Source organism: Dermochelys coriacea, chromosome 1 (genome assembly GCF_009764565.3).
Source record: "Dermochelys coriacea isolate rDerCor1 chromosome 1, rDerCor1.pri.v4, whole genome shotgun sequence".
Taxonomy (NCBI): domain Eukaryota; kingdom Metazoa; phylum Chordata; order Testudines; family Dermochelyidae; genus Dermochelys; species Dermochelys coriacea.
In genome coordinates, this window is record NC_050068.2 from 55791265 (window position 1) to 55813231 (window position 21967).

General features: G+C 41.3%; 2 protein-coding genes across 9 annotated transcripts in view; one reads left to right on the forward strand and one right to left on the reverse strand.

Annotated features, from left to right (window-relative positions):
* Positions 1 to 12678, forward strand: part of INTS6 (integrator complex subunit 6) — an 83255-nt gene extending 70577 nt beyond the window's left edge. For 5 of the 8 annotated variants that reach the window (XM_043504479.1, XM_043504478.1, XM_043504482.1 and 2 more), the window contains one exon: positions 9731 to 10338. In XM_043504479.1, coding sequence (XP_043360414.1) covers positions 9731 to 9824 — 94 coding nt within the window. In that variant the 3' untranslated portion in view covers positions 9825 to 10338. Of the gene's footprint in view, positions 1 to 9730 lie in introns of all 8 variants that reach the window. The other 3 variants (XM_043504481.1, XM_038388109.2, XM_038388111.2) reach the window with 1 other exon arrangement.
* Positions 12679 to 12801: 123 nt separating this feature from the next.
* Positions 12802 to 21967, reverse strand: part of SERPINE3 (serpin family E member 3) — a 32853-nt gene continuing 23687 nt past the window's right edge. Inside the window, exons 6-7 of the mRNA XM_043504484.1 lie at positions 21566 to 21652; positions 12802 to 13197 (exon numbers count right to left, since the gene is read on the reverse strand). Coding sequence (XP_043360419.1) covers positions 13073 to 13197; positions 21566 to 21652 — 212 coding nt within the window. The 3' untranslated portion in view covers positions 12802 to 13072. The remainder of the gene's footprint in view (positions 13198 to 21565; positions 21653 to 21967) is intronic.

A 21967-nucleotide genomic window follows, 5' to 3' on the forward strand; every position in this document is an offset into this window, starting at 1 on the left:
TGACTTGTTTACACTGTTCTATATACTATACACTGAAATGTAAGTATAATATTTATATTCTAATTGATTTATTTTATAATTATATGGTAAAAGTGAGAAGCAATTTTTCAATAACAATGTGCTGTGACACTTTTATATTTTTATGTCTGATTGTGTAAGCAAGTAGTTTTTAAGTGAGGTGTAACCTGGGGGTATTCAAGACAAATCAGACTCCTGAAAGGGACACAGTAGTCTGGAAAGATTGAGAGAGATTGTATTATAAAGACTGTGGGCCAGAATGTCAATGATGTAACTTGACATAAACTCATTAACGACAGTGGAATTGTATATAATGCTCAGGATCTGGCCTTATATACTTTGATATGGGAGCATCATTCATCTTGCCCCAGAAAGATGTCCTTCTACTCCTCATGTTGGCTTTTTCCAGAAGGAGCTAAATCCACACTTCCTTAGTCAGAGATTAGATAGATTTAGTGGGTAGTGGGCAAAATCCTGGTCTTTGTGCATATTATAGATAGGATGTCCCTGTCTCTCTAACCATGGGAACAATTCATGGAGCACCTCTACAGCCCCTCTGGCCTCCATGCCTTGCTACACCCTCTCATATGCTATGCCACCCATCCTCAAATCCCCCTTCAGAGGTGTGCTCCAGCTTGTAAGGTGTATGGAAGCCTATGCATAGTGTTTGCTTCCTTACTTTCCCAACACAGTGAAATTAAGCCAATTCTGTTGGTGTTAGGATCTCTTGCAGCCCCTAGTTGGGCTTGATGAATTGTCCATTCAGAATTAGTGTCTTCAAGATGCTGCGTAGTTTCTCTCCTCATTCATCACTAATGGAATAACGCTCCCAGTCAACAGAATTCAGAGGCAGTGACCATAGTTGCTGGAGCCTTCAGCAATAAGCCCTGCCCTTTAGCTCAGGACATCAGTTTGTCTACCTTTGATGGTGGAACATATTGGCAGTTCAGCTTCTCTTGACTATTTTATTCCTTCATTTTTGAGCAGTAATATCTGTACTCGTTCTTTGTTCTCCTCCTCCCCTGGATCTAGTTTTTGGCAGCCTGGTAGTTTCAATCACCTGGCTCTGCCACTGCAGCATCTCCTCTCTGGGACTCCTCTTTCGGTCTCGGACCCCTCCTCCCCCATGTATGGCAGAGCTATCTGGCCAACACTGGGCTAAATCTAAGCAGTGTTCTTAATATGAGGCAGCATTTACAGGCTCTGTAGAGGGTGAATTATGCCCTGCCTGTTCACAGCCATGTGTCCCTTGCAGTGGTAGGGCACAGAGTTCAGAGTTGGACCAGCATGTCTAGTCCTCTCCTCTGCCCTGAGGAGCCATGAATCCAGTGCAGAAAAGCCTGCTCAGGCACTCCTGAGCATTTTTGGAGAGAGTCTAAGGACATTCTTTGGCCCCCTGAAGGGGCAAATTCTGCAACAGTCCAAGGTCAGTGGGTACAAACCCCTGAAAGGATCCAAAGTCCCCCCAGATACTGAAGTGAGTCTGGAGCTTCCTGACAAAAGAATTTCTGCACAGCTCCCCTTCCTCCCACTGTGAACTAAGGGATTTTTATGATGCTATGGAGTAAGTCTCACAAACCTTAGATCTCTGGGTCCCAAAAAGGCAAAAGCAGATATTATCTTTGCAAGGCAGTAGCTAGTATTGAACAAGTGGGATGAAAATCCAGATTGGACCCCTTCTCCTTTCCCTTTTTGCCCTGAAGGAGTGTTTTTGGGGGCTTTCCTCACAGAAGATTTCTCAATGCTCATATTAAGCTGATAGCCCTTCCCTACCCAGAAGCGCATAGAGAAGCCTGTTACTGCTATGCCTGTGAAACCTTCCCTCAGGCTGAAGTGTAATGGAAATTGTACCTGTTCGGCCTTCAGCCCAGGGCCCCTCGCTCTGCCGGGAAAAGGGGCTTGGATTTCAGGCATCAGCAGAATGGGAGTTGTGCCTTCTGTTCATCAGCCGGGAACAGGGGCTCAGAGTGTAAGAGGCAGGAATGGGTCTGTCTCTACCCCTCCCCTTTTTCACAGGCTGGCTCCACATTAAAGTGTAAGGGGCATTTCAGGCTGACTGACCAGAGCAGAGGCATATGAGGATTCCACTCTCCATGAAGCTGTAAATAAGAAATCTCCTCCAGTGTTCAAAATAACTCCCAATTTACTGAACAAAGCCCCAAATTTTATTAGGTTGCCCCTTGGGTGCTAGCCAGAGTGGAGGAGCAAGCAGGCAACATTTCAGGCTTCTAGGGACCTCTAACAAGTTACTTTCTCAATTAAATTATTTGTACCAATACCCTTCCCTGAGTGGCCCTCAGGCCAGGGTGACTAGCATGCTACCTCCCTCTGTGAACAACATGAGCAAATACCACACATGCACCATCAAACACCACCCCCACCAAAAAAACAAAAAAGCCTGCAGGACTTTGTAGGACAGGATGCCAGTTGCTTGCAACTCATTAATAAAATATATTCCATTTCAAGTATTATTAGATGCACAGCTTCCCATAGAAGCCTCTTTTGGAACATCGTAAAATCTGAATGAGGACTTCTGATTAAATCCAAATGTTAAACTAAAATGTATAAAAACAAATTTCCAAAGTTCGGTGCAGAGGTAGCTCCACCAGTTAAAGACAGTCATGTCTTCAGAAGGGGATTTTCTTCCAAATAATAATAATAATAATATTGAATAATAATTTCAAACCCTCAGCTATATCCGTTCAGACCAAAAAATGATTATATTTTAGTAAGGGAAGCCTACTAGGTGGCATGCAAGTGCTACATCGTCTAGGGCAGGGGTGAGCAAACTTTTTGGCTGAGGGCCCCAACGAGTTTCTGAAATTGTGTGGAGGGCCAGTTAGGGGAGGCTGTGCCTCCACAAACAGCCAGGCATGGCCCGGCTCCTGCCCCCTATCCAACCCCCCCGCGTCTCACCCCCTGACAGCCTCCCCGGAACTCCTGCCCCATCCACCTCCCAACCCCCCACTCTCGGTCCCCTTACCGCCCCCCACCGCTCCATCCAACCTCTCCTCTCCTTCCTGATTGCCCCTTCTCCCCTCCCCCCCGGATCCCTTCCCCAATTCAACCCCTGTGTTCCCTGCCCTCTGACCGCCCCGACCCCTATCCACACCCCTAACCACCCCCCCGAATTCCCCTGCCCTCTATCCAACCTGCCCCCGCTCCCTGCCCCCTTACTGCGCTGCCTGGAGCACCGGTGGCTGGCAGAACGGCTGCACCAGGAGAGGCAGCCGCACTGCGTACCACAGAGCACCAGGTCAGGTCAGGCCAGGCTCTGCAGCCCCGCCGCTCAGAGCATTGTGTCACGCGGCGGCATGGCTGCAGGGGAGGGGCCGGAAGACAGACACGCCGCTGGGCCATAGTTTGCCCACCTCTGGTCTAGAGGTATGACTTTTTTGTCTGGAGTGAAACATCTCTGGTTTTTGTCCTGGTCAAGCCCTTGATGTGATTTTGTGAGAAGCGCACTAGCTTGTAATGTGGTAGCTACAAGGAAGCTGTGACACCTGTGAATACCAATCAGTCATCCTAAACACATACTTTATAGGTGAGCAGCTGTTTGGAGAAACAGAGGAATTAGTTGCTGAGAATGCAGAGAAGCCGCAACCCTCACTTCAAAGCCAGCATAGCAATACATTTGTTGCTATCAACACAAACGCTGTCGAGGAAAGGACTATTTCCCCAGCAGAGCAAAAATTTTGAAGGAGAAGCTTCCAAGGATAGATTGATAGAATATCCTCCAAACTAACAAAATCCTCAGCATGAAAAAGAGCATTTGTGTATGAGAATTCACAATTCCTGTACAAGACTCTTCCTTCTGATCTACCCTCTGCATCCAGAGTCTTAAGAAATGACTGTTAGTAGTCACAGGAAGGCACAGGTCATAGGTTGTTATATCAGTCACTTCCTGGCAGTAGTCATCCGTAGCTAGTTATCTCCAAAGGCTAGGGTTTCTGGTGCCACACATTGTCTTCAGCCCCTTAATAGGTTATCCCAAATGTGCCTGCAGAATTTATTTTGTATAACAATTTCGTTTTGTAACAGGTGTGCAGTTCCTTGTCCTTTAGACAATGCAAAATTAGGTATCATTCTCCCATCACATCTGAATGTCCCTTTGTGGGCAAGTAAGTACAAACATGCTGAAAGCCAACCCAATTTTCACTCTAGACCCTTGCACACTCACCGTGGAAGCAAGCCTATCGGGTAGGGAGACATACTTGAAAGACACATTTTCCAAAATTTTAGAGTATACATCCTTTTTAACTCCCTTTTATAGTTCTGAGTGGTGTGTTTGAACCAACCTCTGCCCTAAATGTGACCATACAGGATTGGACCAGCGTCCTGTATGACAGTGGCCAGTGCCACTTCAGAAGAAAGCACAAGAAAACCATGTAGCAGGCAATTTATTGTGGTTACTGGAGAAGTTTGTTGCTTCCCATTGGAGGTTGGCTTATGATTGAGATATGAATGTTTATATCGTTTCCAAAACTAGGAAGTAATCAAAGGACAAACATTTCCAGGCCAGTGGAAATAATGTCCTGGACGGAGAAGAATCTTTCAAGACAGTTAACATAAAGGCCACAGGAAAGGGGAGAATTGAATTCCTCTTCCGATGCTAGCCCAGAAGTCACTTGTAGTAAGGACCAGATCTCCTCTTGAAGCATGGACTCCTTTGTCTGGACTAGGAACAGCTACAGTTAACTATCTGGCTATTGGAAGAGAAATGTAGTTTAGTATGAATTTTCCATTAGCTTCTTGATACATTTTGGTATCTAGACAGAACTCAATCAGGAAAGTTCGTTCATTGATCTGGTCAAATTTACGTTTCTGGTGCAAGAGGAAACAAAGCTCTGGAGGCAGGGACTGCTTCTTTGTTTGCACAGGGCCCAGCACAATGGGGCTCGGGCCTCTCCGCTATACAAGAACTCCATCGTGGTTGACATGAGGAAAAGGTTATTCTTATAGCTCCAGACACCTTTGTTTAAGGGAAGTTCCTCTTTCCGCAGTTCCTGGGACATATTGCTTGTCGACCTAAGTGACACTACTCCAGCTACGTGAATAATGTAGCTGGAGTCAACGTAGCTTAGGTTGACTTATCCCGGTGTCTTCACTGTGCTGAGTCGATGGGAGACTCTCTCCAGTGAACTTCCCTTTCTCTTCTCAGAGAGCTGGAGTACCGGCAGTGGCGTAGCCAGGTGGAGAAAACAGGGAGTGGAGATAAAAAAGACGCCACCCACTTGTACTCACCTGGCGGGGCTCTGGGTCTTCAGCGGCACTTCGGCGTCGGGTTCTTCACTCGCTCCGTCTTCGGTGGCACTGAAGGACACCCGACACCAAAATGCCGCCGAAGACCGGAGCGAGTGAAGACCTGGAGCGCTGCCTGACCTGCTGCTGAAGACCCAGAGCACTGCTGGGTGAGTAAAAATTCAAAAGGCGCAAAAAATTTTTAAAGGCGCCACTTGTGCTCGGTGGGGGAGTGGCCACTGCCCCACTTCTCCCCTAGCTACGCTACTGAGTACTGGGGTCGACCGGAGAGCACTCTGACGTCAATTCAGCAGGTCTTCGCTAGACCTGCTAAATTGACCCCTGCTGTGGCGATTGCAGCAGCATTGATTTCCCCGTAGTGAAGACAAGCCCATAGTTCTCCCATTGTTTTGTTCTAACCCTTAGACCTCCTTTGGAAGGTTGTGGCATAAATGGGTATTCTGAGGGCTCTAAAGATGTGTCTCAAGAATACCAAGCTAGTAATAGAACAGCTTCTATAATGCCTTACTTGTTACCCAGAAGCCAATAACACAGTTCCCTTAAAGCAACCCAGCCTTGGTGCTTCCTCCCAGACAGCCAAGTCAAGTATGCTGAGGATTATTGAAAAACTTGTTCATCATATGAAAAAGTTCTATCAATGCCAGTTAATATTTCACCTCTTACCCAAATACATGCTTACAGCCAATTCTTATTAACTAAACTAAAATTTATTTAAAGAGAGAGTTAAGTAATGGTTAAAAGACATACATACAGATATAAATATAGTTCTTAGACCAGTCTCATAGTAGGGATGATGAGTTGTAGAGTTGCAAAGAGTTCTTTCAGAATTAGTCCATAGGTTCGGTTCAGTGTTCAATATCAGGGTGATCCAGAATGAAAATGGAGACCTCAGTCTTGTGGATCAAGCTTCCCCTGACAAAGCATAAGCACATTGGAGGTGAAAGGATTAGATCCCAAGAGTTTTTATAGAGATTTTTTTGCAACCTCTTGTCAGCACACAATCCTTGGGTGAACAATAGGCTTTTGAAGTAACCTTCTCTTTCCTAAGCATCACTGTAATCAGCTACGTTTATTAGCCCAGAGTAATTATTCATTAAGCAGTTCATAGAAAGTTTACTGCAGATTTCAAAGTGAAATATAGACAATGACATTATCACACCCAAGTTTCATCTAAATGTTAATATTCCCTTTTGATCTTTGAATTAACAGATACAGTAACAGAGAAACCATCTATTTACATGGTTAACATCTAACAAGATTTAAGTAAACACATACAATTAGTATTACCTCTCATTCTCTAACAATACACGTTTACATTTCAAAGCTCTAGTCTATCTAACATGAGCTATTTATTTAGCTATTTATAAGGAATAGCCCTAATTACCATTTATATACTTCTCTAATATGTCTTTAAAGGTTGAATTAGGGTCATTTAGTCTGCAAGTTACTTAACCCTTTCTGGCCCTGTGTCACACCTGCCCATCCTGGCTAATAGCTGTTGATGGGCCTGTTTCCATGAACTTATCTAGTTCTTTTTTTGAAACCGTGATAGTCTTGGCCTTCACAGCGTCCTCTGGCAAAGAGTTCTATAGGTTGTGCATTGTGTGAAGAAATACTTCCTTTTGTTTTAAACCTGCTGTCTATTAATTTCATGTGGTGACCCTTAGTTCTTGTGTTAGGAGGAGGAGTAAATAACACTTTCTTATTTACTTTCTCTATACCAGTTATGATTTTATAGACCTCTATCATCTCCCCCTCCACCCCCTAGTTGTCTCTTTTCCAAGCTGAAAAGTCACAGGTCAGGGCAACTACACCTGATTCCCATTAGTGGTTCAGCAAGAGCACCCATTCTCAGGCTTCTGGATCCCTAACCATTGTCTTTCTTGTGTAGAAACATGCATCTCTCTCCCTTTTGACAGGTGTCTCCAGGCTGAACACTTCCCTGCCTTCACTGTTATTCCCAGCAACATAGACTTTCTAAACAGACCTGGTTGCTTTCTCTTCAGAGACTAATAGTGTAACTGTCCACAGTTAAGCTATCTCACAGTTCTTCTAAGCAAGCATATTTGATTAAAAGAAAAGCACTACAGAGAAAACAATAAAATCTACATGCATGCTAATAAACTTACCAGAAATCACCCTCCCCAACATGGGTTCTGGTAGGAATATTCCTTTAAAGTCTCACCCAGTGGTTTCTCTGTGGTTTCAATTTCATCCAGAGAAGCTGTGCAGCAAAATGAGATTTTTCTGTTAGCAGCCTCTCTCCTCATTTAACTCACCCAGGTGGTCTGGAAAGTGACCAGAATACAAACTGAAAATTTTCTCTAAAGTGAGACTTAAACATATAATTTTTGCCTTAAATTGATTGTTATATTAAGTTGTTGTCTTACTGCTAATAATTGGTTGCTGAAAAGTTTCAGCCATGTTGGAAGAACTCTTCTTTGCTGAAGGGTCGGGCTGCCCCTCTGAGGGGATCTGAGCTCCTCTGCCTGCCCCTCATGTCAAGCCCAGAAACATGGGAGTCTTGACTCTCTGAGGGGTCCTAACTCCTTTCCCTGCCGTGTATGTGTTTGCGTGCGTGCACGCTGGAATTGGCGGGTGGGTAGTGCATGGTGTGGCTGCCTCCCTGGATGGGAAGCTGAGAATAGGCATGCTTGGAACCTGCACCAAGCACATAGTGCTGAGACCAAGGCCAGGAGTTGGGAATAGGCATGCTTGGTGCGTATCACAAACTCATAGCACTCACTGAGAAGTGGGGACAGAAATACCTACTGAGATAAATAAAACAGTTTACATGTCTCAGAGCTTTCTCCATGGGGTGTTCTCATTCAGCTGAGAACATCTCATTGAGATGAATGGCCACTTCACACCTGTCTGAGCTTCCTATGCTGCAGATGGATGTGTGGAACCCCTTCCCCACACACTAGGCCCAGATTCACAGGGATTTTTTCTTTCTACTCTCTCTCTCTCTCTCTCCCTCCCTCCCTGCTTACAGCTGATATGGGCACTTCTCAGACACCTCACCTTCCCACTTCCCCAGGGGCGTGGAGAAGGGTGAAGCTGCTATGTGGGGGAGGAGGGAAAAGGGCAGTAGGGGAATGGGTTTCAAATCAACAGGATGTGAGGAGCTGAGGTCAGAACAATGGATATGATGGAAGGAATTTTGGAGCAGTGGTATGAAGTCTAAGCATTATCTCAAGAAAAAGAAAAGGAGTACTTGTGGCACCTTAGAGACTAACAAATTTATTTGAGCATAAGCTTTCGTGAGCTACAGCTCACTTCATTGGATGCATCCAGTGAAGTGAGCTGTAGCTCACGAAAGCTTATGCTCAAATAAATTTGTTAGTCTCTAAGGTGCCACAAGTACTCTTCTTTTTGTGAATACAGACTAACACAGCTGCTACTCTGAAACCTGTCATCTCAGGAGTATCTTGTGCCCTTCTAGAAAAGAGAGTTCAGCAAAACTCTAACTTCTGAAAACCAGGGAATATAAAATTAATGTGCATGCCAGCAAAACCTTAACTCTGCTGCCCAGGAGCTGGCAGTAGCCAATGGGAATTATCTACATGCACACCAGGTGTAGCTGTACTGAATGTTTAGAGGATTGGTTGGTGCAGTATGGCAGAGCTTGATTGTGATGTGAGATCTGGGGACTTCTGCACCCCTCTCCTTGTCCCCCTCTGTGTGTGAATAAAGGAAAGCGGTGCATGTGTACCTATTGAGATCCAAAATGCTCCTTTTAGCAATGAGTTTGGAAGGTTGTGTTAGTAGCTGTGCACTAGGGTCTTACTGCTATGGGGATTGTCCACAATGAGGCAGGATCCGAGTGGTCTGTGGGTTTAATGAGGGGGTGAGTGAAAGTATGTTAAATGATGTCCTGTGCATAAGGGTGAAAGTGTTTGTAAAAGGGACTGAAATTTTAAAATTCAGCAGCAAGGGTATTTTTATGGAGTGGGCTTAAATGTAGGTATCTCCTGTTCAGTACAGTTCTGTCCTACATTGGTCATGTGCCTATTCCCCGAGCATTCTACAGTGTCTGCAAAGGCAGTGTGCAGATATGTGCATTATGGATGTATTTCGTCATTGCTCAGAGTGTAGAGTTAAGGTTGCATTAGCATATATGTTAATTCTGTATTTCCTGGTTTTTAGAGGTTTGAGTTTTGCTGACTTCAACGTTCTGGAAAGGCACATAATACCGCTGGATAATCTTGACTCTGTTAATTAAGTTTTTGTCAATGAATATACACAGGAAAGAGGGTCAGAATAAATAATTGTGCTATGACAATAGCTTGCTAGAACTTCTACGGACAATAGTGCATATACGGTGAACCTCTGATGTATGCAGTGAATAGTGAAAAGTTTTCAGAGTTAAGGTCTGGTTTTGAAAATTCCATTTCTTTAAACTGTCAGTTTAATATTAACAGCATTATTTTTATACTTTTCCGTTCAGGTTTAAAAAACGAATGCTGATAGAACAACTTGAGGGTTTTCTGGAAGAAATCCATCGCAGATCCAACCAAGTTAACCATATCAACAACAGCTAAGAGATGTTTTTACACATCGAAAAGCCACAGTAGGGCACAGCTGTATTACCTGCATTCATTTTTGATATGCACTCTTGGCTCCAGTACCCTATCTGAAAGACTAAAAGCTGCTCTCTAGTATGATGGGAAAAGTATATGTAATCTTTTTCTTCATTTCTGTTGTTTTTGTAATGTGAAAAATGTCACTAAAAGCGTTTTTATTTAACAAACTAAAAACAGAGAATTTCTTGCTTGTCATTGACTTAAATGTCACTTTCCCTCAGGTTCTATTTTCTTAACCCAATCTTCAAAACTATCATCTCTGTTAAGGTTGAACTTTGCCAAAAAAAAAAAAAAAAAAAAAAAAAAAAGTTGCTTTGTAATTTTCAAAAAAAAGCACATACATTAAACAAGGTAACGTTTTGTATATACAGTTATTTTGGATATATTATTGTAAGTTGTACAAATGTATTTTGAAAAATATTTAAAAGAAGCACTTTTGTTATTCCATCAATAAAAAAACCCTCTATTTTAATCTTTGGTGGTTAGGAATGAGTACAGTTTTCACTGAAGTGGCTCATTTCTCTCCTCCCCTTTTTAGATCTACACAGTTTTATTCAGTTTTGAGGAACCAGCTACAATTTTAAGCCTCATGGGAAATGCTGACTCCTTGGTTCTCAGAATAAGATATAAATTATGAAAAGAAACTAAGAAAGCTGCTATTTGACCACATAATTATGGTGATAAGTTGTCATAGCATCATGTATTTTAAGTCTTATTTTTACTGAACAGCGTCACAGATCTCATGTACAGTATGCACACCAGAGAAATGGCAAAATGTGGGATTATTTAATTTTTCTTTGAGATTTAACAATCTTTCCAGTTATGCCAACCTTATCCTTTGTTCCTTAACGAGGCTGCTTGTGTGCCTAACCCCCTCTCCCTTCCCAGGCCCTGCACTGTAAAGTAAAAGAGAAATTTTTTTAATGTAAAGTCTGCATTGGAAGTAATGTATGTGGTGGTACTGATTCAGTTGTTTAGTTGAGTAGAGACACTCAGGCTATGAAAACTACAAGTGAAGGTGTGAGTATAGCACAGGTATGCCTACCTGTGCTGTTAGCTTTAATTTAGCTCAACCGGGTGACAACAATAGTGTAGACGTGGTGGATCAGATTAGCAACTCAAGTACATAGAGTCCCCAGTGGGCTTGTACTCTGGTGTCCTGGTGCCAATTCCTTAACAGCCTGTCTCTCAGCTGGATTATTTCTTTTGGATGCACTTCAGGCTGCTTGTTTACCTCACCACTTCAGCTTGATAATGTAACTGATTCTGGAACCTAATTCAGTTTTTAATTTTTTGTTTAAAATTTTAATTTCAGGAGCAGAAAATAAACCACCACTTGAAAAATAGCAGATAATGTAAAGCTTTGTGGTGGGTTGGTATTCTCCTCTCAGCTGACTCAGTCTTGTGAGCAAAGAACACAAGTAACTAATACATTCTGTTGGTTTTAGCTAGTCTCCTGTTTACCTTGTGACTCCAACCATTTTTTAAAAAGAGTAAAAGATGCTTTTATACAGCAACAAAATAAAAGCACATTACACAAAATGCAAAAGTAATACATTTTTATTTACAATATTATTTGGTTAAACATTTATCCGCTCTTGTGGATTTTTTGCAAAATAATTAAGTATCCAGTTTTTAATAAATATGCATAGTGTCTCAATTTCACTGAAGGAAAGATGGGTGCAGAAGGAATAAGGGGAGGGTGCATTGGGCACACTTATTCTGAGGGATTTGTAACTCTTCCTATAAAGAGCACTGAACCTGTGAATTAAAATATACACTTTATTAAAATTGCACACTCAAACACTTATGGCCTAACTTTCAAAAAGTGTATACATGTAATTGTGCACCTAATTTGTACATGCAACTTGTTGGTTAATTGTCAGGTGGTCACATACATGAAAATACTGGTTTTGTGGCTCCAATTGCAGTAACTTGCATTTTTAAAAGTCTGTGAAACCAGTTAAGGGCCAGATTAATTTGTTAATTTGCACATTAGATTCAGTTGCTTATTAAATGGTTGGCAGCTGAACAAGAAGCTTCCTTATCTAGTATGATTAAATCTTGGCCAAAATGAAAATGGCTTTGAACTTGACCAAGTAGGTAATGGGTCAAATTCATTCCAATGTATATGTACTAGAGTTACAGCAGAGATGGATTTGGCCTATTGGGTTACTGCCTCATTAGATTCAGTAATTCATCTATGCTTTAAATCACTTAAGATATCATCCCATTTCAGTTTATCAGCTTGTCTTTTTTTTTCTCTAGACAGATATGTTCTAAAGTTGAATTTCAGAGAGGACAGTGGTGCTCTTAACTGTATCGTAATTGGGTCAGGGGTTATATTTTCCAAAGTCTTTGGAAAGTGCCTAGCACATTGCAGAAGATAAATATGAGGGGAGAGTTCCTGGGCTTTTGTTCTGTAGTGAGGCCTATTAACTTGCAGGTGGTAGGAGTTTGGAGCTTGCTGCCTTCCAAATGGATAATAAACCAAATATTAAACATTGGTATTTTTAATAGTAGCTTTATTTACTCTTTTCCCCTCCCCAAAGAAGACAGACTTCTACCAAAAATAAATGTATATTTTTACACTTTTTTATGATAAATAGAAGAAAAAAAATGTGATTTGCAATGCTATGACTGTTTTTGATGCTATTCTGATTAGAATGCTCTTTGGTGGTTTCTTGCTCTACTTGATTTCTCTAAATTTGTATTTTACAGTCCAATTTTCATCCTATTAAGTGCATAGGTGAGTAAAGTAAGTTTTAATTTTTTTGTTCAATTTGCTCACTAAAGCCACTTTTAATACTTACAAGTGGCAACTTTCTTGCTCGTCTCGGCAAGACACAAAGCAGTGGCAGGACAGATTAGGCCCCATGCCTCTCCAAACAAGGAGATGCTTAGATTTGAGGCATAGAGGCAGGACGGGGAGGAGAAACTTGCACTGCCCCTGCATGTGCTTTCCCTTTCCATTCTTTGGATAAATGGATGTTAGTCCCCAGGGCCATCAGAGTGCCTTTGGGCACTAAATTTATGCTGAAGAACAGTCTAACTGAATTCACGTGATTGTCAATTTTTCTGCTTCCACTGTTTGTAGTTGAAAATTTATTCTACAGATAGTTTTTAAAGGAGTTTTATGGAAATTGAAGTCATTTTAGAGAATAGCTCCTTATTTATTTATGGGACACACTAATATTTTTTTACTGTTAGGTGAGTGACTCGTACTGAATAAATGAATTATGTGTACCTGTATTGGCGTGCCTTAGGAAAAAGATGAAAGGTCTGTCTGCTTTGAAAATAGGAGTTCGAGATCTTTTTAGTAGCACCATAGCTGCCATGCAAGAGAGAGAGAACATTCACGTGTCAGTTTGTTTCGCCTTCTCTTCTATAGAGCACTCTCATAAAACTCAGATTTTTACTACCCTAACCACCAAATTATTAATTTGCCCTTACTGTGATAAAAATAAATGTAATGTTTAATTAACCAGCAGAAAAAAATCACCCCAGGTGAACAAGCAAGTAAAAGTTTGCAAGGATGAATTACACAGGTAATGTAGTGCTTTCTACTCACTGAGTAATTACTCCTGCTTGCCTTTGAGTTAAGACTCACCACTGATATTTTTTTCATTGATAGTACTAACACCCGGTCAAGACACTACTGCACCACTTGCCTTGTTCATAACCATCTGTGCATAGAGACAGAGTTTATGGTAAGTTGACAAATGATGCAAATTCTCCCCTTTTTGCAGATGGGAAACACAGGCACACAGAGATGAAGTGATCTGCCCAAGATCACACTGGAAGCTTATGGCAGACCCCTCTGAATTGAATTCTAGTCTCCTGAATCCCAGTGCAGTCCCTGAACTATAAGACTGCTTCTGCTCTGCAGTTATTTTCTTACTATCTATTTAACTTACATTTTTAAAGTTATAAAAATAAAAACTCTGTTTAAATATAATTGATACGTCTGTCAATTAATCACAGTTAACTCACATGAGTAACGAAAAAATTGTGATTAATTGCACTGTTAATAGAATACCAACTGAAATTTATTAAATATTTTTGGATGTTTTTCTATATTTTCAAATATATTGATTTCTGTTACAGCACAGAATACAGTATACAGTACTCTATTTTTATTACGAATATTTTCACTGTAAAAATTATAAAAGAAATAGTATTTTTCAATTCACCTCATACACAAAGTGCAATATCTTTATTATGAAAGTGTAACTTACAAATGTAGATTTTTCTTTTGTTACATAACTGCACTCAAAAAAAAAAATTTAGAGCCTACAAGTCCACTCGGGTCCTTCTTATTCTGCCAATCACTAAAACAGACAAGTTTGTTTACATTTATGGGAGTTACTGCTGCCTGCTTCTATTTACAATGTCTCCTGAAAATGAGAACAGATGTTCACATGGCACTTTTGTAACCAACATTGCAAGGTATTTACGTTTCAGATATGCTAAACATTTGTGTGTCCCTTCATGCTTCAGCCACCATTCCAGAAGACATGCTTCCATTCTGATGTTACTTGTTAAGAAAAATAATGCATTAATTAAATTTGTGACTGAACTCCTTGAGGGAGAATTGTATGTCTCCTGTTCTGTTTTACCCACTTTCTGCCATATATTTCATGTTATAGCAGTCTCGGATAATGACCCAGAACATGTTTGTTTTAATAACGCTGTCTCTGCAGATTTGACAAAATGCAAAGAAGGTACTAATGTGAGATTTGTAAAAATAGCTACAGCACTTGACCCAAGAATCTGAAGTGTTGTCCAAAATCTGAGGGACGAAGTGTGGAGCATGCTTTCAGAAGTCTTAAAAGAGCAACACTCAGATGGGAAAACTACAGAACCCAAAACACCAAAAAAGAAAACCTGCTTGTGGCATCTGACTGAGATGATGAAAATGAACATACATTGGTCCGCTCTGCTTTGGATTGTTGTTGAGCAGAACCCATCGTCAGTATGGACGCATGTCCTCTGGAATGGTGTTGAAGCATGAAGGGACATATGAATCTTTAGCACATCTGGCACGTAAATATCTTGCGTCGCTGGCTACAACAGTGCCATGCGAAAGCCTGTTCTCACTTTCAGATGACATTGCAAACAAGAAGTGGGTAGCATTATCTTCTGCAAATTGTAACCAAACTTGTTTGTTTGAGTGATTGGCTGAAGTAGGACTGAGTGGACTTGTAGGCTCTAAATTAAGGGTGGGCAAACTACGGCCCACGGGCCGTATGCAGCCCTTCAGACATTTTAATCCGGCCCTCAAGCTCCTGCTGGTGAGCGGGGTTGGAGGCTTGCCCAGTCCATGCGTGTCATGGCTCCGTGTACCTCCCAGAAGCAGGGGCATGTCCCTGCTCCGCCTCCTATGCATAGGGGCAGCCAGGGGGTTCTTCATGCTGCCCCTGCCCCAAGCACCGCCCCCACAGCTCCCATTGGCTGGGACCTACGGCCAATGGGAGCTGCAGGGGTGGCGCCTGTAGATGGGGCAGTGTGCAGAGCTGCCTGGCCACACCTCTGCATAGGAGCCGGAGCAGGGACATTCCAGGAGCTGCTTGAGGTAAGCATCACCCGGAGCCTACACCCTTAACCCCCTTCTGCTCCCCAAGCCCCTGCTCCAAGCCCTGATCCCCCTCCTGCCCTCCTAACCCCTTGATCCCAGCTTGGAGTGCCCTCCTAACCCCCTTGGTCCCAGCTTGGAGCACTCTCCTGCACCCCCCACTCCTCAGCCCCACCCCAGAGCCCACAACTCCAGCCAGAGCCCGCACCTCCCCCTCATACCCTAACCTGCTGTCCCACCCTAGAGTCCCCTTCCACACCCTGAACTCCTCATTTCTGGTCCCACCCCAGAGCCTGCACCCCCAGCCGGAGTTCAGACCCCTAACCCCCAATTTTGTGAACGTTCATGGCTCACCATACACTTTCCATACCCAGATGTGGCTTTCGGGCCAAAGTTTGCCCACCCTTGCTCTAAAGTTTTACATTGTTTTATTTTTGAATGCATCTATTTTTTTGTACCTAATTCTACACTTCGTTCAACTTTTATGATAAAGAGATTGCACTACAGTACTGTACTTGTAATGGGAGAATTGAAAAATAGTATTTGTTTTGTTGTTTTACAGTGCAAATATTTATAATAAAAATAAATATAAAGTGAGCACTGTACACTTTGTATTCTGTTGTAATTTAAATCAATATATTTGAACATGTAGAAAACACCCAAAAATATTTAAATAAATGGTATCCTATTATTGTTTAACAGCCTGATTAATTGCGATCAATTTTTTTAATAGCTTGAGAGCCCTAATAATTTCCCAAATGCATTTCTAGGTAGCTACATAGTGTAATTAATACACTGATCAAAAATTAACGTATTTGTAGGCTTTTTAGGATAAAACCATTTGCCAAAAATAATTTTAATTCAAGATGTATATTAAAATACGTAACAAATCAATAAAACAATAGTAAAAGGTTCTATAGCCATATAAATAAGAAGAAAACTAAGAAAGAAGTGGGGCCGCTAAACACTGAGGATGGAGTGGAGGTTAAAGATAATCTAGGCATGGCCCAATATTTAAACAAATACTTTGCCTCAGTCTTTAATAAGGCTAAAGAGGATCTTAGGGATAATGGTAGCATGACAAATGGGAATGAGGATATGGAGGTAGATATTACCATATCTGAGGTAGAAGCGAAACTGAAACAGCTTAATGGGACTAAATCGGGGGGCCCAGATAATCTTCATCCAAGAATATTAAAGGAATTGTCACCTGAAATTGCAAGCCCATTAGCAAGAATTTTTAATGAATCTGTAAACTCAGGAGTAGTACCGAATGATTGGAGAATTGCTAATATAGTTCCTATTTTTAAGAAAGGGAAAAAAAGTGATCCGGGTAACTAGAGGCCAGTTAGTTTGACATCTGTAGTATGCAAGGTCCTGGAAAAAATTTTGAAGGAGAAATTAGTAAAGGACATTGAAGTCAATGGTAAATGGGACAAAATACAACATGGTTTTACAAAAGGTAGATCGTGCCAAACCAACCTAATCTCCTTTTTTGAAAAAGTAACAGATTTTTTAGATAAAGGAAATGCAGTGGATCTAATTTACCTAGATTTCAGTAAGGCATTTGATACCGTGCCACATGGGGAATTATTAGTTAAATTGGAGAAGATGGGGATCAATATGAACATCAAAAGGTGGATAAGGAATTGGTTAAAGGGGAGACTGCAACGGGTCCTACTGAAAGGCAAACTGTCAGGCTGGAGGGAGGTTACCAGTGGAGTTCCTCGGGGATCAGTTTTGGGACCAATCTTATTTAATCTTTTTATTACTGACCTTGGCACAAAAAGTGGGAGTGTGCTAATAAAGTTTGCAGATGATACAAAGCTGGGAGGTATTGCCAATTCGGAGAAGGATCGGGATATTATACAGGAAGATCTGGATGGCTTGTAAACTGGAGTAATAGTAATAGGATGAAATTTAATAGTGAGAAGTGTAAGGTTATGCATTTAGGGATTAATAACAAGAATTTTAGTTATAAGTTGGGGACGCATCAATTAGAAGTAACAGAAGAGGAGAAGGACCTTGGAGTATTGGTTGATCATAGGATGACTATGAGCTGCCAATGTGATATGGCTGTGAAAAAAGCTAATGCGGTTTTGGGATGCATCAGGAGAGGCATTTCCAGTAGGGATAAGGAGGTTTTAGAACCGTTATACAAGGCACTGGTGAGACCTCACCTGGAATACTGTGTGCAGTTCTGGTCTCCCATGTTTAAAAAGGATGAATTCAAACTGGAGCAGGTACAGAAAAGGGCTACTAGGATGATCCGAGGAATGAAAAACTTGTCTTATGAAAGGAGATTTAAGGAGCTTGGCTTGTTTAGCCTAACTAAAAGAAGGTAGAGGGGAGATATGATTGCTCTCTATAAATATATGAGAGGGATAAATACAGGAGAGGGAGAGGAATTATTTAAGCTCAGCACCAATGTGGACACAAGAACAAATGGGTATAAACTGGCCACCAGGAAGTTTAGACTTGAAATCAGACGAAGGTTTTTAACCATCAGAGGAGTGACGTTTTGGAATAGCCTTCCAAGGGAAGCAGTGGGGGCAAAAGATCTATCTGGTTTTAAGATTCTACTCGATAAGTTTATGGAGGAGATGGTATGATGGGATGTGATTTTGGTAAGTAATTGATCTTTAAATATTCAGGGTAAATAGGACTAATCCCCTGAGATGGGATATTAGATGGATGGGATCTGAGTTACCCAGGAAAGAATTTTCTGTAGTATGTGGCTGGTGAATCTTGCCCATATGCTCAGGGTTTAGCTGATTGCCATATTTGGGGTCGGGAAGGAATTTTCCTCCGGGGCAGATTGGAGAGGCCCTGGAGGTTTTTCACCTTCCTCTGTAGCATGGGGCATGGGTGACTTGTGGGAGGCTTCTCTGCTCCTTGAAGTCTTTAAACCATGATTTGAGGACTTCAATAGCTCAGATATAGGTGAGGTTTTTCGTAGGAGAGGGTGGGTGAGATTCTGTGGCCTGCGCTGTGCAGGAGGTCAGACTAGATGATCAGAATGGTCCCTTCTGACCTTAGTATCTATGAATCTATAAATCTAGTTTGATTAGAATGATTTCCTTCGGTCTCCCAATCTAATTATTTCCAAATTTTTCTTTTCAATAAAATGTATGACTAGATTTTCTAGGTTTTTAAGTAACCAGATCTTGTACAATTGCATGTAGCTATAAACATGTTAAAACCAGCCGTGACAGCTCTAGCAGTGGAGTACAGGAGGAAGAGAAGAGAACACGGTGGTGGCTAAAGAGAAAGTTAACCAGGCAGAAGAAAGAGTGATAGAAAAGAACAGTGGCAGAGGCACTATCAAGCTGACCACATTTGGGACTGGAGAGAGAGTGTGTGTGTGTAGAGGAAAGCAGATGGCACTACCCTGAATATGTGCAGTGCTAAGCCTACAAATACTCTGGTCTTGGCCCCCTTGCTCTCTTTGCAGCCTCCACATTTGAAAAATCAGATGCACAACTACAACATGGGGAATAATTGGGTAGGTAATAGTACTGCTGAAAAAGATCTGAAGGTTATAATTCATGACAAATTGGATGAGAGTCAGCAATGTGATGCAGCTGCAGAAAAAGCTAATATTCTGGTGTGTATTAACTGGAGTGTTGTATGTAAGATACAAGAAGTAATTTGCACTGGTGAGGCCTTAGCTGGAGTACTGCATCCCATTCTAGGCACCGCACTTGAGGCAAACGGCAGAGAGTAGAGGAGAGCAACAAAAATGGTAAAAGATTTAGAAAATGTGACTTTTGAAGATAAGTTTAAAAAGGGGGGGGCACATGTAGTCTTGAGAAAAGACTGAGGGGGACCTGATAAATCTTCAAGTATGTTAAGGGCTGTTATTTAAGAGGACAATGATCAGTTGTTCTCCAGGTTCACTGAATGTAGGATAAAAAGTAATGGACTTAATCTGCAGTAAAGGTGATTTAGGTTAGATATTAGGAAATACTTTCTAACTATAAGGGTAGTTAAACCCTGGAATAAACTTCCAAAGGAGGTTTGGACTCGCCATCATTGGAGGTTTTAAAATCCAGGCTGGCCAAATGCCTGTCAAGGGATGGTGTAAGTATACCTGGTCGTGCTACAGTACAGGGGAGTGAATTTGATGACTTCTTGAGGTCCCTCCAGCCCTACATTTCTAGGATTCTATGACAGATTACCTTCCTATTTTTTCAGCCCTTCCTGAACCCATTCTCTGTTTCAGAAAAGCAGTTCTTTTCGGTGGGCCGCCTCCTGCTGAAATTAATGGGACTGTTGTCATTGACTTCAGTGGGACTAGGCCCAGGTGCTATGTCTGCTGATTGCAGTTATACTTAGTCTTTGATAGGTTTCAGAGTAGCAGCCGTGTTAGTCTGTATTCGCAAAAAGAAAAGGAGTACTTGTGGCTTAGAGTACTTGTACTTGTACTTAGACTTGTACTTAGAGACTAACAAATTTATTTGAGCATAAGCTTTCGTGAGCTACAGCTCACTTCATCGGATGCTCACGAAAGCTTATGCTCAAATAAATTTGTTAGTCTCTAAGGTGCCACAAGTACTCCTTTTCTTTTAGTCTTTGATGTAAACATTATAAGTATAAGATGACTTGAATCTTCTATAGGGGATTTTATTGGAAACATTACAGGTGTTAGTTTACCAATAAGGATGAGAATTTAAGTCAAGGAACTCAAAATCTTTTTCTCCACAGCAAAGTTAATTATATAGTGTGCATATGGACACTAGCATCAAGGTAATGCTAGCACAGACATATTGAGCCAGATTCTTAAGTGTGGTTGAGCAATGCTTAGCACTAGACACAAGGGGAATAGACTGGAAACACATGTCTTAAAGCCACCTTTATGCTCCCCTCATTTCCATAGCAGCTGGGGACTAAATTAGTCCCTCCACAAGATGAAGCACCTTCAGAGTATTCTAGCCCAGGATTAAAAAGCTGCAGCATGTTCCAGGTATTCTACCAACACATCCCCTTTGCTGGGATAGCCAGCAGCGAGTGGCATAGACATGAATGTGCCATCTCTATGCCACTGGATATTCCCATATGCAAGGAGAATCCCCAGATGCCATGGTAGGGCTTTTGTGGCAAAAAGAGGATAGAGCAGGAATTGAGGACAATTAACTTTTGAATCTCACTATTTTAAAATTCTCAACATTCAGATGATGATGTATGGTTTTCTATTTACATGTCAATAGTTTTTTTTAAGACATAAATATGAAAAAGCCATTAATTTAAACCACAATCTATGCTGGAAAGTGGGATTTTGCATAGAAAACATTTTTCTTTTAATGTAAAATTCCATCTGCCCCCAGAAACTGTTGCACATGGGAAATGCGACTCCAAATCAAATGAGAAACTAAATCTGCAAAGCATGCACAAAAATGAAACTTCAAATCCTTAACTTTAACATTGTTTTATTTTCCTCAAAACATTGGCTCTATAAGCCAAGCATGGAAGGTCAGTTGCCAAGGGCATCATCTCAGAAAAATTGGGAGAGGGTGACAATGTTGTACCAGCACATAGAACACTATACATGATTATATTATATCCTGCAAAGTTGTGGGGAGGGTGGGGAGTGGAAGACCTAATGGAATCTATCCACCTATTAAAAATAGGGGTGGAGGAGGCAGTAACGGTCCTCCTTGCCCCACAGCAAATGACGCCTGTGTCAATTGCCTTTCAGTACAGTTACTTGAGCATAATAGAAGGTTTGAATTAAAAAAAAAAGATGTTTTTGGGTGCTGGTAGTTCTTCAACGCTTGTTAATCTGAAAAATAGATGGTTGGGTTTTTCTCAAACTATTCCATGTTGCAAGACTAAACTTGAAAAGGAAAATGTTTTAAGAAAGTTATGAGCAACTGAAAATAGGAGGCAGAATGGAAATGGTTTCTTAAATGTGGGCCTGATTCATCAAAGCACATAGGGGTATGTTTAACTTTGGAGTTAATAGGGCTTCAATAAAGCACATTCTTGTGTGCCTTGCTGAATAGGGATGGGTTTAAGCAAGTGTAAATTCCTTGTTATAATTAAAGGCCTTGATTTAACATTTGTTGTTGCTATGATATGGCTCAGATGCAGAACATTACTGAAGTTTGTGTGTCTGATTTACCTGTAGCTCCTGATGCTTTTGCACCTTCTTCTGTCACTTCAATCTTTGCTCTATGAATAGCTTCTGAAATGTAAAGCCCGCCTTGCTCTAACAAACCAACCAAAAGTAAGTATTAATAAGTTATTTGTTTCATTGTAAAATCAACACAACCCAGTTTAAAAAAAAATTGACACTTCTATCTTACACTGCTTCTCATTCCCATAGTATCTGAACTCCTAAAATCCTATAGATACCAGGATAGGTAGGACGGTTTTTGTTTGAATTATTAAATTCAGAGATGAATTTAGACCAGTTAGTTAATTCCTCTTACCTAGGTCTTACAGGATGTATTGGCTATTAAAGAGAGAACAGATAATGCATTTTATCTTAACCAAAAATGATGTCTGTAAATAGAATTTTCAA